General features: G+C 43.6%; 1 protein-coding gene across 3 annotated transcripts; it reads right to left on the bottom strand.

Annotated features, from left to right (window-relative positions):
- Positions 1-129: 129 nt before the first annotated feature.
- Positions 130-18373, bottom strand: LOC139642563 (tyrosine-protein kinase ABL1-like). 3 transcript variants are annotated; one of them, XM_071517444.1, is made up of 11 exons: positions 17979-18373; positions 11737-11898; positions 9357-9652; positions 6609-6881; positions 6218-6302; positions 5634-5811; positions 4651-4835; positions 4249-4401; positions 4027-4116; positions 3733-3876; positions 130-3652 (listed from the first exon to the last, which is right to left on the bottom strand). In XM_071517444.1, exons 1-11 carry the CDS (start codon positions 18061-18063, stop codon positions 1977-1979), a joined length of 3327 nt encoding a protein of 1108 aa, XP_071373545.1. In that variant the 5' UTR covers positions 18064-18373; the 3' UTR covers positions 130-1976. The 3 variants fall into 3 exon arrangements, with proteins under 3 accessions (XP_071373545.1, XP_071373543.1, XP_071373544.1); XM_071517442.1 differs by having other exon boundaries at positions 130-3658; positions 3748-3876; positions 11737-11901; XM_071517443.1 differs by having other exon boundaries at positions 11737-11901.
- Positions 18374-19939: the final 1566 nt, after the last annotated feature.

Raw genomic sequence — 19939 nt, forward strand, 5'->3', positions numbered from 1 at the left:
TAGAATGGTTGGTTTGCCAAAAGCACCTCAGTTCAGATACACTTGATAAAGGACAATGTATATCATGCATGCCTGTGAAAAAGCACCAAACACTCAGTAATGTATTTCAAGTAGCACATCTGCTTTGTATTTTATTGCAACAAAAATTGCACCAAGGCTAGAGGGAGGAACAAATAGGAAAAAAGAAAATATGTATTTACAAAGGAAAGCAAACTTTGTCTACAAAATTGGTGAGGAGGCTCGGATACAAAAGAAAAGTAGTGGTATGATTGGTAAAGGGGAGGGATAAACAAAAAGACTAAGAATGAGCCAACATTGACAGTACCATGGTGAAGTCAAGGCAGCTTGTGGTTGACTTGTGTCCTCAGGCATCGCAGTCAGACGGGGCACATGGGTGGGGCTACAGCACGAATACTGAAAACGTCCAACAAGAGATGCAGAAAAGAGCATAAAGGAACGTATGATGTTACAGTGGAATTTCATGTTTTTTTGTTTTTCTTTTACACAGTTTATAATGGTCAGCTTCTCACTTATACAATAAATTTTGTAAGACAGCAAGTGACAGATCCATAAACACACAACATTTCAATTCAGTCCAGTGTTTCCCCCAGGATATTTGTTTTTGCTGGGGTGGAAAGGCCTCTGAAACAGCATTTAGACCATGTGACACAAACTCTTTACTCTCAACTGAAACCCAAACAAATTCTTGTAGGCGAAGGGGCCGTTCCCGCCTATCCAGTGGTCGGAGAAACACTGTTTCAGTCTGTGATCCCTCTATAGAACCAACAGCGTGCTGCTATTAAGGCCAAGCTGCTACTGATGGCTTTTGTGACTGGCATGTAGAGAATGTTGAATCAAATGAATAAAAACGGGAAAGCGTTCAGTCTGAGGAAAACATAAAACAACATTCAGATCCACTGAGATCCGGATCACCCTGGTCCCTCTCCAGTCTATACTGGAGACAATGGTGTTTGGTATGGAGATCAAACATTTTAATCCAATAGGCACATTAGCACAGCTATTCTTCACCACTTAGCACAGTCCAACCTGAGCCGCATCTCTGCACTTTTCAAAGTGGCAATTCTTAAACATAGCTCTACCAATAGCATTTAAGGCACTATTTGTTACCCATTTGTGCAGAGAAGCCAAAAGGTGGAGCCTAGGTGTTCATCCCGCCTAGTTTGCTTGCTTCCATCATTCCTTTATGGCACATGGTTGCAAATACTGCAGTAAGCATTCATTCAGACTAAATACTGACACACAGGCACACATTTTCATCAGTCATATCACACAATGGTACAAGCTGAGGGACATTGGTGGATGAGGTGGCAAGAGCCATCAGGTTATAAATGTTGTGCGATTCCAGAAGCTCCCTAATTCTTACAGGTGAGAAGTTATGAGACAAGCTGTTTGAATGTTAGAAGGCATCCTCAAACATAGTGAGGTTAGGTTTTTTTTGCACATTGTCATTGGCAGCAATGCAAAATTGAACACATTGACAGTGATGGAAATGAATATCACAGGGCTTTTATCTACTAGTGTCATTGATGAGGGAAAAAAAACAATTAGAAAACATAAGACATGATCATTTCAAAAATGATTGGTGAAAAGTCATGTTGATACAGAATTGGCCCCGAGCCTCTCATTAAGGCCAAAAGACGTGTTCATTCATAGTTAAGGCTTTTCAGTATTACAAACTCTGTTTGAAAACGTCAAGAGAAAGATTCCTTTGATTCCATCCACAATAACCACAGGCTTAAGTGTTTCAAAGTGTACTCCAGTACTTAGTGTGAATCCTAGACTCCGCTGTAGCACTCTAGCAGGCTTTACCCTCTGCTCTCCAACATGAGTTCAGCATGGACCACATTTAATATGAAAACAACCATGGTTCATGCAGTTAGCCAGGAAAATGGGTAGTAAGATACAGTTCATATCAGTTCAAGTTTCATGTCTTGGTGGGCTGAGACTCTGTGGCGCTACCTCTGAACAATGTCGCTGATCTCTTTGACAGAGGAGAGCAGTTTGCTGAAGTCCTGCTGTGCGTTGGCTCCCCCAGTGGCGGTGGGGCAGATCTGGAGCTCACGCAGGCTGCTCTCAAGTTTGTTGATGGCCTCACGGAAGGCAAACTTGTTCCTCATCTGCTGGATGGACTCCACGTAGCTGATGCAGTACTTTGACAGGTTCTTTCCGGCCTCCAGCACGGCACTATGGCTACCCAACTGCTCCGAGTTGCGGCAAATGGCGGCACGGAGCAACTCGGTGCCCTCCAGCACCATCTCCCGCGTCACGGCTGAGTTGGGCGTGCGCTCGGCTGCCTGGCGGGGTGCAGTCTTGCGGAGGGAGCGTCGGGTGTTCACTAGGGGGATGAAAGCAGTGGGGGACGCCTGATCGCCTGGGGAGGTGAGGGAGGAAGAGAAGCCTCCGAGGCTCTGGCAGGAGAGGGAGGAGGTCACTGAAGCGGAGGAAGCAGAGGTCTTTGACGGTTGAGGTTTGGAAGCGGAGCCCAGCGGCAGCTTCTTGGAGCCCTCGCTGAGGGGCGTGCGGGCCTGATCACTGGGAGTGGTTGTGTGGTGGGGTTCGGAGAGGGAGGGGAGGCCCTTAGCTTTGGTGTCTGAGGGGGAGGGGAGCTCATGAGTGGGGCTGCGGGAGATCTTGCCCGATTTGGCATTGGAGGGCGGCGGCGGAGGTGGGGCTGGCTTGGGTTTCTGGAACTTCCCTCTCTCCCTGGTGGATGAGGAGTCCGCGGTGTATTTGTTTCGGCGGGCCCTGCACTCGTCCCCGGCCGCCCCCAGAGCAGGGAAGACGTTTGGCTTGAGGAGCTCGGCCTGCAGGGCGCTGGTCTTGGAGTTCTCCAGGCCGCCCGGCCTCCTGACCAGCTTCGGTGTTAACGCCTGCGGACTGGAACCCGGGCTGGGATCAGTGTCTTTGAACACCTCATCTGCTGTATCCTCTGCCTTCTTCGGCAGACGTGGTGGCGGAGTCAGGGTGCCCATCCTCGGGGCGTTCTCCCCTTTCTGCTCATTGGCTCTTTTGCGTGGTAGTGCTGGCTTGCCCCCAAAGGTGCCTGAGTCAAAGTGGCGCTGGCCCAGGTCTCGGGGCAGGGTGACGGACTTCCACTCGGTACCATCTGAGCCGGGCGGCATGCTAGAGGCGGAGGAGGACCGCAGGAAGCGCTTGGAGTTAGACACCAGCTCCTCCTCGCTGGGTGGCGTGGTAGCCGTCTTACCCCCCGGACCAGGTACTGCGGGTGCTCCCTTCTTCCTGGGGAAAAGTGGCCCTGGGTAGGTGGGTGCCCCGTTGGTGATGCCCCCCGCCCCGTTGTTGTTAGCCCCCAGGAACTTTAAGGGGTCAATGGTGAGTGTAGTGTCATTAAATGCCATGGATGCACCATTGTTGAAGCTGTCCATATCTCGGGGGTCTGGAGTCAGGCCCCTCCTCTCAGGGTGGACATCGATCTCTCTGAAGGAGGAGCTGCGTTTGGGCGGGGCGGGCGCATTCTTTTTCTTCTTCTTGATGAGGCTGAGGAAGCCACTGCCTCGTGTTTTGTCCTTGTCTTTAGGGAGCAAGCGGTCGTCCTCATTCAGGTTACTGTCGAGTAGGGGGCGCTCTTTCCTGGGAAGCATGGGTGATGACACAGCCACCTCCGGCTCCACTGAGTCTGAGGAAGAGCACAGAATAATCATTAATAAAAAATTTAATAATAATCTCAATTAATAGAGCACTTATCAAAACAGAGGTGCGTCTCACCGGGGCTGTCTCCATCCCGGTTGTCCATGTTTTTGCGCAGAGTTCTGGTCTTGGTGGGCAGCTCTGGAGCCTGCTGGATGGAGCCTAAAGTCACCTTCTTCCCTTTCTTCCCCAGCTCCTTCTCCACCTCTGAATATACACATGCAGCAGTCAAGATTTAATAGTTCACCAAACCCCTTTGCTTTCAGTAGCCTAAAGCATGTTTCTAAAAGCAATAACTGTGATAGGAGAACCAGACTTGTTTTCCAGACTCTGGGCAAGAAAGAAAGCAGCACTGACCATCAGAGATGCTGGACTCCTGGAACATGGTCTCAAAGGCCTGGTGGGTTTCAGCGAAAGACGGACGCTCAGCAGGGTTCCACTTCCAACCTGGTAAGAAGACCCCCCCAAAAAACCCAGCCCATACATTAAAAGTCCATCTGAATTTGACATATAGCTGAGCAATAATGGCTCAAATGATCAAATTAGTCAGATTATGGATAGATGTTTTTTGGCACTCACAGGCCCTCATGAGCTCGTAGACCTTCTCGGGGCAGCCCTCTGGTCGGTCCATGCGGTAGTCCTTCTCCAGCAGCTCATACACCTGGGACAGGTCGATACCGGGGTACGGAGACATGCCGTAGGTGGCGATCTCCCACAGCAGCACGCCGAATGCTGGGGATGAAGACATAGGATAATTAGTTGTTTGGTTCACACAACGACAGAAACATCACTGCATTGTAATGATGAGAAACTGGGGGGAAATCGATTTCTTTGGAGACTAGAACTAAATATCTTGGGAGGATTTTGTGCAATGCTTTAATGAGGAAATTGATTCCCCTTGTGAAGTAAGGAATCTGAAAGAAATTCTCAATTCAAGTAGGAACAGCAGGAATCAGGAAGTTTTAGCAAAATCAAACTCACCCCACACGTCAGACTTAATAGAGAACTTGTTGTAGGCCAGACTCTCTGGAGCAGTCCATTTGATGGGGAACTTGGCCCCGGCGTGGGCGGTATAGGTGTCCCCCGTCATCAGCCTGCTCAGGCCAAAGTCTGCTACCTTCACCAGGTGGTTCTCCCCGACCAGACAGTTACGGGCAGCTAAGTCCCTGGAGGAGAGAAGACACAGAGGAAAAAGCAACGATGAGGAGGAGGCGATGGTGGAATCCCGACTTTCTCCAATCAGAATGAGTTTGGTAAAAATCACAATAGCTGTACCATACTATCTGAAATGTTTTCAGTTGAGACATTAAATGTCCAGATATCATATCGTGTATACAAGTTGAACACTGAAAGACAACCATGTTTTTGTTCCCACATCCACTGCAGTTTTGGAATTCCATTGGTGTTTTGTGCGGAGCGGAGTCACGAGCCGAGTCTCGACAGGCTTAAAAATTAAGACGCAGATTGGCAAATAGGACATAAATCATATCTTCGCTTCGAAAGGACCTCGTTAAACATGCCGGGACAAATGCTAACTATGTTACAACACAGCCTCGTTTGTGATGCAGCTCTGTCCTCCTGTGACAAAAGATGGAAGTGGTTCAGAATAACTTCAGTAGGAACAAAACATAAGGGAGGCATGCCTGAGGCAGCACTTTGCCTCCTGCTCGTAACAGTGTTGTTAAACAGCACAGCAATGAGAGGGGCAATCTGTGTGAAAAAGTGAACCTGCGCATTAAGACTGAAACCTAAGGTCAAAGCAGGTCTGGTCCTCTGGTATTGATGCAGCTCTGAGTAAAATGCCCTATTTAAGATCACTAATGAGGTTGCATGACATAAACTTTATTATGACCAAAGACTAAAATCAGTTGTAGGTTAGCACTCAGACTCTAAGACACTTAGAGGCTTAGAGAAGGAAAAGAAGACTTCTGGGTCGTAAGGAAGCCTGAGCTGTTTACACCCACCTGTGGATGAAGTTCTTCCTCTCCAGGTACTCCATGGCAGAGGAGATCTGCGTGGCCATGTAGAGCAGCACCACAGCGTTCACCTCCTCCCTGTTGCACTCCCTCAGGTAGTCCAGCAGGTTGCCATGGGTCATGAACTCTGTGATAATGTAAAATGGCGGCTCCCGTGTGCAAACCCCTGGCAAGGAAACAAGGTTACAAAAGAAAACATGTCAATATTCACCGATTTAATATTCTATGTGTCTGTTTCGATGTTACTTCCATCTGCAAATCTGATAACAGGAATACCTAATGATGCACATTTGCACACCAAGCAAATACACTGTAAATATAAATTTCGGAAATCTGTAAAATACAAACATTTAACATCTATAAATGACATAGTAGTTGATGTAGCAATTACTATTTTGAGCCAAAAGGAATCGTGTGTTAGCATGATGAAGAGGTTGTAACTTTAATCTTCAATATTTTTATCCCATTTCATGCTGCAGTAATGACCCAATTTCCCCTCAGGGATTTATAAAGTCCATCTTAACCGGCTTTGGAAAAGAGCTAGAGGTGTTACAGTGGTAAAGTAAACATACCCAGTAGCTGTACCAGGTTGGGGTGTTTGATCTCTTTCATGACAGCAGCCTCCTTGAGAAACTCCTCCACCTCCATCGTATCCTCCTGGACAGAGTGACAGAGGAGACATGCAGGGTTATCGTTGCCAAATAGAGTGAGCAAGAACACAAGTTAGCTGCAGTTGCATCTATATGACACCAGGTGGTGGCATTATTCAGCCAAAACAAAGCATCTTAACTTTACCATGAGAGGTGTCAAGTAGGTGTGAACACGTTTCCACCGGACTAGATTCAGATTTGACAGTGTTTTTCTCCTTATAAAGTCAAATGTATGGGCTTCAGGACTGTAGCCACCGCAATGAGAAAATGCCCTGACGACTGAATAAACCTCTCTGTCTTTCTGTCCCCGTACCTTTAGTGTCTTGACAGCCACAGTGAGGCTGTACTTCTTCCAAACGCCCTCGTACACCTCGCCGTACTGGCCCCCGCCCAGCTTGTGCTTCATGGTGATGTCAGTGCGCTCCATCTCCCACTTATCGTAGTTGGGCGACACTCCGTAGATGGTGGGCTTGTTGCGCTTCGGCGCCGGGTAGTGCAGCGTGGTGATGAGGCCATCGGCCACCGTGGAGTGGTGGTGCACCAGCTCCGCCAGTGTGTTGAAACGGCTCTCTGACGAAACGTATAGCTGGAGGAGAGAGACGTGCATGAGACGAGACATTCTCATAACTTAATGGACAACTCTCATTATCAAGTTAAAGTTCTATAGTGGACAAGCTGTCAAATACTGTTACTTAAATTTATTATGAATAACTGTAGCAGAGTGGAAGCCTACATACGTCTATTCAGCTTCAGAGGATATGAACAGGGAACTTTAACAGCTAACTGCTATGACACCAATTGCCGAGCTTCATCGGGTGTCAGGCACTCTTTTTCATGATTTGATTAATACAAGATAAATTATATTATATTGTCAATCTATGCAATAGCTAATACGTGATAATAAAAATGAGTTTATAGGCAGTATTGTTATATGGGAATTTCTAAATTTTATCTTCCTGGAGTTGACATCTACCATGCCTTGTGACCTGCAAACTATTTGTTTATGTCAAATTAGATTACAAACACTTAATATTTGCAGTTAATAATTTTAGGTAAAAGTGCTGTCAAAACAACACAGCCATGAAGATTTTGATCATTTTGATAATTCCATTAAAATGCATTGAAACAGTATTGCTTATGCATAATGGATAGGAAACAGTGGGTGATATTAAGATTAGATATATTACAGTATTATAGTCATATTAGGCTCTGTGTAGCAGCCAAAGCATCAGTCACACATGATGCTGATGGCAATGGAATCGCTATAATGGTGTAGCTATAGGGAAATAGCCTATAAAGTCTTCACAAAGCACTGAAATAAATAGTGCAGTAAAATATTTTCTTCTTACAGAGGGATCACAGCCCACTCAAAAGCCATTTGTCAGGAAGTTTGTCGGGGGAAGGATATTGGTCAGAGCCTGACTGGACACAGTCTTTTCCATTGTCCGGGTCTTACATAACTCTTCACATTACTCACTCTGTTCTGCTCTATGCAAAGCCCGATCCTCAAGAAAAACATACAGGTCATTTCTTTACTCATGAATGGGTTCTTTGCACAAGTTAAAGGCATGTGGAGTAGAAACTGAAAGAGAACAACCTTGATGGAGTGAAAAGACCTTTGAAATCTAAAGAGGATTTAATGGTCTATTATAATCCAAAACCCTTCTCCTGGCTAATCCCATGACCATTTATCAAATTAAGGTCTAACGTCAAAAAACACAACAGCATGAGTTTTATTAACATGGGAACCTCTGTTAATCAGAGTAATGTTAATGACCTAGTCAGCATGGAAGGAAGGTTTAGGGTTGAGGAGTGCTGAGGTAATCTCAAGTTTTTGGAAAAGTCCATCATACCAGACTCCTGACTTGTAACTCTCGGTGGGGGACATTAAAACAATGTGGGATGGGGAAGAGTGTGTGTGTGTGTGTGTGTGTGTGTGTGAGAGCCTGGGTGAGTCCGTCCGTGTTCGTTCATTTGTTTTTTTGTGTGCATCTGTCTGCATAGATGCATGTCTTAGCGTCTGCGTCAGCGTCTGGCTAGCCTTCTGGTCTGGCCTCGCGTCTACTGGCCGTTACGAGCAGCACAGTGGTGGTTAGGGGCATTCCTGTCATGCCGAGCGTTCCTCTAGCTAGCTCACCTCGCTACATCACACACACAGGGGGGATGACACAGGCAAGATGGCAGCTCTCTGCAGCGGCTTCTTCATTCACCTAAACTAGCATTTTGGGGGACATCCCAAAGCAATACTCTGTGCCATAAACGATACAGTGCAGTTTGATCTATGGGAGACACACACTCATGAGCATTTATAGGAGACATTAGGATGGGGGATCCCGTCTTCTTTCCCCATTCTCAAGTCTCGCTTCTTTACATTGATAACTGTGATTAAAACAGTGCAAAACCTCAGAACATTTTCAAGTATTTTTAGGAACCCTAAAATAATGTAATTATATATCACCAGTTCCCTCGTTTGGGTTGGAAGGCCGAGTACGGGACAGCAGAGTAAAGTTGGGATGACTGGGATATCTCGGTCCTCTCAACGTTTCTCCAGAGGGGGTAAATTCACGTTGCTCTAAACCTCTGCTATAGCTAGCTATGAGAGAGAGAACGATGCACTGATGTGAATGTGTGTGTGTGTGTGTGTGTCTCTCGGGTATTCCCTACCACTCTCCAGGTGCTACACTGCCAGAAAAGCTATCATCCCCCTGGTTGCTATACCCGTTAACTGTCTTTACACCAGTCGTTTGTACTGGTGGGTTATGCATCATATACTCTGTCATAAGTTCCAACTAGAGCTGAGCGATTACCGTGTTAAGTAATGGTCTATCATCATGATAATTTAGGGACAAGCAATGAAAAAAACAACAACCACAAATTACGTTTTTCTAGATTCATTAAGTCAGCCAATTGCCTGAAAATAAGGCAAACCTCTAGACATGTTTGTGTGTGTGTGACTGTGTGTTGGGTTGGGGGTTATGGTGGTAGAAAATCACCCTTATTTTCAGGTGGGAGGGTTTTGAACACAATTCTAGGAGAAACCCGTCTTTCTCCCCATGCCTACCTTGCCGTCAGACGCAGTGTTAATCCTGTAATGGTAGACTCTACCCTCGTACCGCAGGGAAATCGACCTCTGGCCCGGGCTGCTCTCACTCTCCCGGACCAGGAAGCTCCCGTTTATGCCCGAGCTGAGCAGGTACTCTGCAGCGTTGCGCGACACGGGTCCGTGGTACCAGCTGTGCTTCTCCAGGCTGTTGACAGGAGTGATGTAGTTGGACGGCACCCAGCCCTGGCCGTTCTTGGTCTGTGCCTCGCACCACTCTCCATTGTGGTTGTACCCCAGCACACGCAGCTTCTCTCCTGGTAGGGAACACAGGGGAAATTAGGCTGATATCAGTGTAGGAGGGAGAGAAAGCATAGGGGTCAACATGTGAGATTTACAAAAAATGATTGAGGCTAAGTGTGGCCAATGGGTAGTGCACATGGTCTGTCATTCCCTGTAAAAGATAACCATCTAATAATGCTGTTTTTTACCATTACATCTCTCTGCTGTGAACCTGAAAAAACCATTTCCACAGCTGAGACCACTGAGAACAGGTTGCTATAAAATACAAACTGCACCAAAACTCGGAGTCAAAGTGGTCAAAGTGTTTTGAGTCAGACGTGCAGAAAATTGTCTGGGGTTGTCTGTCTTTTCCACTGGTCACTGGGCGAGCTAGACTCAGGGAATTCACTTTCTTTTCCCTAGTCTAGCCTGGATACAACACTACGACTCAATTCAAGTATTAGGCTAAGTAACTGATAATTACTGACATGAATGACTGATAATAACAGGCTTTTCTGCTGACCAAAACTCATATTATATATTGCTATGAACACCAACTAGGCATATCCAGTAATTATGTAATCCATGTAACATTAATAAAACAGACTAGTAACTACAAGCTAACTACGTACTCGCACCAATAAATGTAGCCAGAATTATCTCTTTACACTGTAAGATTGACCATATTAGAATTAACTGAAAAGTAATTTCCAAATGATTGTTTTGTACTGGGCATTTCCTTGATTATTCCAGTGCATGTGTGCTCTCCTTCCTTCCTCTGTTTGTCTGTGTGATCCATCTGCAGTATTGTTTTACAGTCGGTTCAGTGGAAAAAAAAAAAAACTCATGAGAGCCCGTTGTCAGGAAGTGAGAGTCAGACAGAGAGAGGGAAGGCAACAGGACGGGAAGCAAAAAGCTGATTTCCAGTAAGGCGCATAACATCATCAACACTTCAAGTATCTCTAGGCCTGAAGTGTTAAGACGAGGCATAGTTTGTACACACACAACACAGGAACTTCCACTAAAGGTCTCATTGGACCAAATGACAAGTACAGAGGAAGATCCCTGTCCAAAATAATCCCAGAGGGAGAGTGTATTTACACAGCCTGTGTGTGCTGGGTGAGTGGACACTCCAATGACATCAGCTGTTTTTCTGCAAAATGCTGTCAATGGAGAATATACATCAAAGGCTGTTGGCTAAAAGTGACCAAAAATATAGATGACAAATTTAGGCTGCACAATTAACCGAATTGAAATTGTGATTTAAACATAAGTGAAATCTCAGAAAGCTGTGATTTTTTTATAAATATTTTCATTTTTGCACAGTTCATTAAACTTGCCCTACAGATACGAGAGTCAGGCTCTTAAGTGTTCACTCTGCATGAAAAGCAGATGTTGACCAATCAGGAGCGAATTACCAAAGGCAGAGGAGAGGAGAGGAGAGGAGAGGCTACTGTATGCATTGTGGTTGGCGATATGACAGTCTTACATAATCACCGGTTAAAACTTTGTCACGATTTACCTTCACAGGGAGATCATGAGCATTATGATATATTGCAGTAGCCTACAACCAGTGTTTAATTTCCATTCATAAAATTCCTCTATAGCCATTTACATTCACCGCTGTCACCTAACTTTCACTTTCAACTTTCACAAACCTCAGCATCGCAAAGCAGTTTTTTGCTGTATTGTATCTTTCCACTACCAAGTACCAGAAATGTTGCACGCACTATCATTCCCATCTGACAGCCATCTGTCATGGTTGTATGGCCATTACTTTGTGCATCTGAATATTACCGAGTGCATTTCTTTGTCTGCATATTTGGACAGCATGAAACATTGCTGACACGAAATAAAAAGAACAACTTGCCCAATACTAATCAATTCTTGAAAACTTGATTTTCTTGTGGATATTTTATCAATGTAGCTGCACTCAGACGGCTATTTATTTGCTTCAACCCAGATGATGGAAAGACACCTAATTACATTTTATTTTTCGTGACATTTCAAAACCTTTTTTCTGACAGCTGAATAGAAACACTCCCTCTAATATAAACCACCCCATGTACAACTTTGCCAGCAAATAGCATCATTTCTCTCACACACCATTTTTCCTCACCTTTAGTAATGCTGAGGGTGTTGTCACCGCTGGCCACAAAATCATAGAGAGCGACAAACAGGTTGGGGTCATTCTCGCTGGGTCCAGCCAACAGGTTCTCTTTGGAGTTCCAGCGGGCCGCTTCTGTCAGACCCTGGGGCTCAAAGTCTGGTCTCTGGAGAGCTTCTGAAACACAGAGAACCGCCACATCAAAACATATCATTCACTAAAACCTGAGTGGATGAAACAGAGAAAGCATGGTTCAGAGGAGGATGAGTTAGATCAACCAAAATCAGTAGGCAAATAATATGCAGATTTGATAAAGGTTTACATGATACGCTGTTTGGTATCCAGTGGCATCGGGAAGCAGTATTCCATTGTTTCTACATTTCCATATAGCCTGGCACAAGTCAGCAACAATGGCAACATCACAGCTCTCCTAGTGCCATTTAAATTCTTCCATTCCCCCAGAGGGACACTGCAAGCAGCCTACAATAATCAGCTGTGCCTTCCTCCAACTTGCAGGTCAACAGCTGTGATCCCACTGTGGTATTAGAGACATCCTGATCACCAGTTTCATTTCCTGGACTATCCCCGATTACTTCTCAGTTCTTTGACTACCTAGATGACTACCGCATATGAGAGCGTGAGACTATATCTTGTCTCAGCTACGATCTTCACTGCAACTGTAGAACAGCTGTGCTGCTTACACTCACAATGTGTTATGGGTAAAGTGCCTGAGTTCAAAGTGCTTTAACTAATGGTTATGCTAATTATAGGCCCAGCTTGAATTATGGCAATTTTAGAGCAGTAAATTTGATGGCAATGTTTTGGTAAAAAAATGGGAAGAACAGGAAGAAAAGTAGAAAATGGTGGAAAAGACAAAGGGAGATGGAAAGATAGTGAAGGGGGGAGGGGATTTTAAACTGCAGTTTGGCCTAAACAGAAGCTTGATTGTGTTATGTTCAGCTGTTGTCGCACGTGTTTAGGGGGGCACTTTACATCTCACCCACCCCAAATGCACACACACACACACACACACCCCCACACACCTTTTCATCTGGGAAAACTAGAGCAGAGGCTTTCAAAGTGTCCAGCACACCTTCTGGGGGGGTGCAAGAGAATTTCAAAGGAGACACCAAGACATGAGGAGGAAAAAAAAACAAAAAACTTTAACTGGTTCTGTATTGAAACTTTTGAACTAATTTGCTGGATAAGACAGCAATAGCCTGCACAAACATTTTAATCATGTACCTGTTGAATTTTGTCAAAATTCAACAAAAAGTAAAATTACTTTGAAACAATTCACATTTTCCTTCTATCTTACATTAATTTCTGTTGAAAACATGCTTACAAAAGCAAGACCTGCACAGAGTCACTTATAAGTTGGGGCTCAGCATAATTCTGCACAGCATCACAATCTAAAAAGAACAGTCACCTTGAAAAATCGGGGGGTGGTGTGTGTTTGAGTGTAGTGTTGGTAGTGTTTTTTGTAGTGAGGCCCAATGTCTCTGACTTTAAAAACGCCTGGGTCAGAGAAATACAGACAGAAGGACAAATAAGTGAAAGAGGCATCTGGTGACCTGCTGAGGCTAGGGAGCTGGTGCTATTAATGGACAACAAATATTGACCTGTGCATGCATTTGTTTAGCAACCTTGATGAATGTAATAAAAACCCAAAGATACGACCCATGTACAAAGCAGTGGTTCCTTTGCAATCATTTAGCAGTGATGCCCTCCCACTGGAAAATTACACCCACAGCTAGAAAAATGTAAATCAAAGAAAAGTGATTATGTGGCCTCATACCTCAATTGGAATTAAAACAAATTGTTGCAATTACGACATAATTGTCCATATATCATGATATAAATATCAAAATAAGAGCATTTCTTAAATTCCAACACCTATAGGAACTGATCCTGGACTGGACCCAGGAGTGAACCTGGATCCACCACCACCCACACCTACAAAAAATTCAACAGGAACCACTGGTCCAAAGGCAAATAGAAAATATTTATGGCAGTCTATTTTAGCATCATAGGACAAAGTAAGAGTGACTTATACAATAAGACAAAAACACTGACCTAAAGGATAAATATACAGGATAAATATAACGTAAAAGGAGGCAATTGGTAATATAGTTACATTTGTGTGAAGATTATCACACCTATTTGCAGTAAAAAGACCAAAGCTGTATCATCTGTGGACGCCACACAAAGTTGACAGGTTGTGATCTCTATGGGCATTATGCACAGATATGTGCATGATTCAAATTCCTAATAAGGCTCTGATAAGAGTAGAGACGACTTGACCCACAACACCAGCTGAGAATCTATGGGCTGGTGTCATAAACATGGATTATGCCTAGTCAATCACCAATATGTTTCTTCTAACTGAGGTCGCAATAGAAAGAAACTTTGAGGAGAAGATTCAATTCATGTTAATGGAACTAGTAATGTTCAGATTTACTGACTAAAAGGCCTACAGCTATCTGCTGCAAAGACAGAACTTACCCTAAGACTTTACAAATGTCAATTTCATTGGATTCAGTTGCAACCCAGAGGTTACAATAGGGATGCACCAAAATTGTAACCTTTAAATGGTATCAGCCGAAATAAGCACTAATAATGACAGATTAGTAATTATTTATTAATTCATTAAGTTCTGACGGACAGTACAGGGCCCTACTAAACAGAAACTAGTGTTTTAGTGTTTATATTGCTCTCTTCCGCCTGATGGTGCTTCCAGCGTACATCGCGCCATGCGGTGTGCATCTCTGGCACTGTATGCGACTGCCTTGAAAAAATGCAGCAGTAAGGAGCTATTTCAGTTTTTGATACAGACAGAAGAGTAGCAATTTATAAAGCTTGTTTTGCTGAAATCAAAAGGGGGTACATCGCCAACGCCAAGGAACCTGCCCTTTTCCAAACAGTTTCCAAGGACGACTTCCCAGATGGTTCTTTGTAACAAACCATCTGGCGCGTCAGGTTAGGTAGGTCCTGAACCAGTTAAGAACTGGGCTAGACAGTCCATCCCACTTTTCTAATCGATCTAGTAATATCTTGTGCTCAACAGTATCAAAAGCAGCACTGAGATCCAGCAGTACAAGAATAGAGAACTTGTTGAATCTGTATCCATATGGAGATCACTAAAAAGAAGTTTCTGTACTAGGATGGAGTCTAAAAGCAGACTGGAAAATGTCAAACAGGTGATTTGAGATCACATAGTTAGTCAATATGCAGCAGATTATGACCTGCCCAAAAGTAGGTATGGGGCAGAATAGTCCCTGCTTGATCATAAAAGTGCAGATATCCTCTAAAAGCACTGCAAGTCTAGCTTCAAAACGATTCATTTTGAATTGTTGACCAAGAGATGTTAACAAGGAGGTGTAAACAAAGGCAATGAACCGGAAGAGTAAAAGAGAAGCTTTTCCACAAGGCAACAAAAACAAACATATTTTAGACCAATTCCAAAACCAATGCAGGACTTTCTTTGTCCTTTCCTCACAAGAACCTGCTGAAACTAATTTCCGCAGCTAGTAAGCCTAAGCCTAAAATATATTAAGCATAATTAACAATTTTCTTGATAAAATAGCAGGCTACAATGTCCTTGTTGTGATCAGAAATGAGTTAAAATGATTAATTTGTGCTTAAAAAGGTCATGCCCTTTGACACAAATATTTTAATTTGTAATTTCTATATTCCTCAAGTGCAGTTTTGTTTACAATATGTTCAAGGAACCTACTGATGCATCAAAGTTGTCAAATTACATTCAAGTATATTTTGTCAGATTTTTTTTTTTTTTTAGTTTTCAGTAATTGTGCCTTTTGGAGTAATATCCTCTGGAAAGGACTGAATGTTCAATAGATGAATCAAACAGTTTACAAGAAACATTTGGTATTGTATCAGCCCAAATGTTTTATTTTATATCTGTACTGGCCAAGAATTTTCATTTTGGTGTATCACTAGGTTACATAAACAAGGATGAGCAGTTTGTTCCCAGTAAATGATGAGGACTGACAAAGAAAAAACAATAACCCTATTATTCAAGTCAAAAACACAGCCGTGTTCTGTCAAATGAATTTGGGCAGGAGCTGAAGCCAGAGATGGAGGGAGAGATAAGCGAACAGCACTGAGCAAGATGGAGACCTGAGAGAAAGAGAATTTAAAAAAAAGAAAAAGAAAAAGACCATATGTCCGGAGGTTGGCGTGGTCATAAAGTGTGGTGGCAGTGCATTTGAGCAGCTCATGCCACACATGTCCATTTCACAGACCACAAATACCACAGCTCTTTGTGAGCGGGTGACAGCACACTGACACATGCGCAAGGAAAACACACACTCAAAGCAAGAAGAAAAACTAAAAGTCATATGAAAAAGGAAACTCAGGAAGGGAGTGAGCGTGAAACGAAGAAAAAATGAGAAAGGCCATTACAGAGTTGCAATTCTCCAGAGTCGTGCAGTGGGAGAAATTACAGCATGTCCTGGCTCCATCACTAAGATGACACTCAAAATGATTAAATGTGTGTGGAACTTGTGAAGAGTTCATAGCAATGACAGCATTGCTATGAGCAATAGGAATGCACTCAAACTCACTGCAACACACTGATACAAAACAGAAACTAGACTACTTCAAGAATCATCAAAACAATGTCTAGTTCCACTGACATCTAAACCAGTGTTTTTTAAATCCTGGTCCTCAAGACCCACTGCCCTGCTGGTTTTCATTCTAGCCATCTAATTAGGGGCTGATTTACACCTGGGATACAAGGTGAACGCAATTAACTACCTGACAGGATAGAAAGCCAGCAGTACTCTGGGTCCCAAGGAGCAGGATTGAAAACCACTGATCGAAACAATAGTCTGGTCCAGTTCCATGATGTAGGCAGATCCCTAGATCCAAGCCACATTTTTCTGAGGCCTGCAAGAGGGAAAAACCTCTTGCTTAGATGTTTGCTGTTGCATCACCTGTCATCACCTGGGTGGGAGGCGGTGGAGAACAAGGAGAGCCAAATCAGGCCTTAGATCTAGAGGTCTAACCACTGTTTGGAGATGCTATCGTGATGAGAGTATGTTCAGACCAGAGCCTGAGGGAGCACAAGGAAGACCAGGTGACAGAAAGGCTACTAAACCTGGAAGAAGCCTTGTTTATAAGCCTTGTTTATAAAGACCATCGAGCCTCACAAAAGCTTCAGAGAGCTTTATGCTGCTACTTTGCTCATAGAGTTAATTTAAAGAAGTCAGATAGATATCTTGATTCTAATAATTTCAAATAGCCTCCTACTTGGAGCAAGATGGCAATTCTTAACAAAAGACAGGTAAGGCTTCCAACTCAAATCAAGAAGCCTCGGTCTAAAATAAACAATGTCGGTTTTGCTTAAATCTAATTTACCAAAAAACACATCACTGGTGTAGAATATCTAAGCATGAGATTCCCTGTGCCTTGTATCTAAAGCTCTGAAATTTGGAGTGTTATTGAAAACTCTTGATCACTGTCACCCACTTTACTGGGGAGCGTACCAGGGCTATTTGCTCTATTAAATCATTTGGTTGCGCAATCTTTGGCACATGGAAGACTTCACTGAGTCTTCTGCTCCAAATCAATTACTCTGTTGATTATGTCCTGAATGTGCTCTAGATTTCACTGATCTTTCATTCAGACAAGGCAAATCAATTACCCTGCTTTACTTTGTGCAGAAGAGATCCTAGGCTAATTTGAAGTAATGGAAAATAAGTCGGCTCTAGTCCGCACACCGCAAAAGGAGTATAAAATATATAGGTCTATGTTATCGCCCAAATTCATTCTTCATTATATAAAGGAAGCAATAAACAAGATTCAAGTGTTGGAAAAGAGCAGAAAGCTAAAAAGGAGTGTGAAGATTGAGATTAGATCCCCTCTCCTCATAAACAAGAGTTAAGTGGGACATGGCCAGGAGTCAGATTTCCTTGTATTCTCTTCTCCCTCTCTTTTTCCACTTCTTTCCTCTGCAGCTAGCCAGTGAGTCTGGCCTCCCTCACCCTCCCCTGTGCTCATACTCTACTGCTCTCTCCTCCCCCTTCTCCACTTTCCAGGGTACAGGAATCATTGTTGAGACTTCACACAGTGATAGCTTATCTTCTTTCTATCCTTTTCTCTCTGTACCTCCTCATCCTCTGCTTTTTCTACTCCGTCATCTTTCTGTCCTAATCTGTATATATTTTTCCAAAAGCAAACTTTAAAACATCAAATCCCCAGCTAAGAGCCAACAGAAAAAATATTCTTACCTTCCAAGTAACAGCTGGAGGAGGACGAGAGGCCTTTCTTAGATTTACACCCCACCAATTTTAGGCATATCTCCAACATTTTCATTTGCTTTCTTTCCCTTCCCGCTTGAAAACTTTTGTTCCTTGATCAAATCCAATGTCTTGCCAATGTTTCCTTTTGTACAAGCGCCCAACAGGAGAAAAATTCAATCACATGAAAAAACAAAAGCACAGATAAAGGGACATAAAGCACAAAGCTAAAATGGGTGCTGGCATATGCTGGCTTTCCTCGCCCAGGTCCTTTTAGCTGCTGTAAACGTTTTTTTTTTTCTCCCCTCTCTTCTTCCAAACAGTAAAGCGGACTCCGCTCTGTCCCGCAAAGTCTACAGAGTTTCCCTTCCGAGCGGCTCCATCTTATTTTCTCTTTGGTTGTAGTTAGCTCCACTTCAAGAGGATACAGGAACGATCCAAAAGCGCGTGTTTGGTCCAAAAGCGTGCTAGACATGCAGATGTGTCAGTTGAGTGGGCAGTAGGGCAGTCTGAACAGTGCCATTCCTCTCTCCTGTCCCCTGTGTGAGTGTGTATCTGAAGCACAGGAACTTACTCGTGCTACAAGCTGCCAACAAAGGCCTCTTTCAGGCTCAGCCTGCTGCACTCAATGACATCAGCTGGCTGGGCCCTCCCACCTCCCCCAGCAAACACACAGCGAGAGGGAAAGAGAGCCAGCACACATACACTCACCCTAAGAAGAATACAAACAACACCGCCAGCACACAAGATTCATACAGCAGAAGCAGCAAAAGCTCCAGAGAGTTTTGTTGTTAAAAACTTTGAGTGAAGTTTAGATTCGGCAGAGAGAGATTTCCCCTTGTCCTTCTGTGGAGTCACAAGATTACAAGAAGCCCCTCCTCCAACATTTTAACCCCCCTCCCCCCTCTCACTGTCTTTCTGCCCTGCTCTCTTCTTCTCAGCCATGCTCTTTCCCTCTCTCCAGTCTGAAATGTTTACAGGTTAAAGAATTGGTTCTGGAAACAAGACTGTCTTTTTAAAGACACAGTTGAAGCCCTGAATCCAGAGCAGATAATAGGGAGAAAAGTATAACCTTCTCCTATCTTCCCTCTAGACTTCAAACACCATTCAAACAAGGCTCATTTGCCACAGGCTGTTTCAAATGAGAGTGAACGATGCAATCTAAGATATTTGAATTTATCAACATGAAGACGTTTATCTTTAGAGAAACACACAGGACCATGTGATTTTAGAGAGCAGCAGTGGTTTGGCCATATCTGGAAGGAACAAATAATCCTTGGCAGAAGCCAAGCGCTCTTGCGACATGACTCCTTTAATCTCTCTTCTGTCTTTTCTCAGCTGTCTCCAAGTATAGTTCTATGCAACTCATGATGTGTTCAGAGGTTTAGTCATACTTCTGAAGGAAATGCACCTATCAAAAAAGGTGACATGGGGGAATTAGGGAAAACATGAGTGCAAAAGGGCAGAAATGTCACTATAGCTATGGTTGTGACTGCACCTTGGAGTGTCCATAACAAACTGTTTTGAGGCATGTGGCCTCTTTTAGACTACTTCAAGGTTACACTACCGCTAAAATATTTCAGCCTTCAAGTCTGCAATAGTTTTAAAATAACTTAATACACATAATAATAACCATAGTCTCCCAACTCTCAACACGTGTCTGGAGTTCCATTAAATTAGGGTAAATTAGGCTACCTAAGGATAAAGCAATAGTTTTAAAGTAGAAACACACCCTCATACTCTTATACTGTTATGTTATATATCATGTTCAGTGCATTCCAGGAGTTATTTTGTGATTACATTTTGTTGTGTTGTATCCACTTTCCCTCAACCTATCTTCTTCTACTTCAGTTAACCATTTCCTACATTTCCCAGAATGCATTTCAACAACCCCCAGAGAACATACCTGGACTTGTTGTATTTAGCTAGGTTTTACGTTTAGGTGGAGCCAT

This window comes from Centroberyx affinis, unplaced genomic scaffold (assembly GCF_046629955.1).
Source record: "Centroberyx affinis isolate AG114_WGS23_722 - 3 ecotype Tasmania unplaced genomic scaffold, CSIRO-AGI_Caff_v1 ptg000496l_1, whole genome shotgun sequence".
In the NCBI taxonomy this organism is placed as follows: Eukaryota; Metazoa; Chordata; class Actinopteri; order Beryciformes; family Berycidae; genus Centroberyx; species Centroberyx affinis.

Excerpts from the sequence above, each read along its gene's own strand:
- LOC139642563 (XM_071517443.1), bottom strand. The coding sequence starts at position 18,063 with ATGAAAATGTTGGAGATATGCCTAAAATTGGTGGGGTGTAAATCTAAG. Across the intron at positions 11,902-17,978 it reads CTCCAGCTGTTACTTGGAAG|AAGCTCTCCAGAGACCAGAC; the intron begins GTAAGAATATTT and ends TCTGTGTTTCAG. Across the intron at positions 5,812-6,217 it reads CAACCTGGTACAGCTACTGG|GGGTTTGCACACGGGAGCCG; the intron begins GTATGTTTACTT and ends TTTCCTTGCCAG.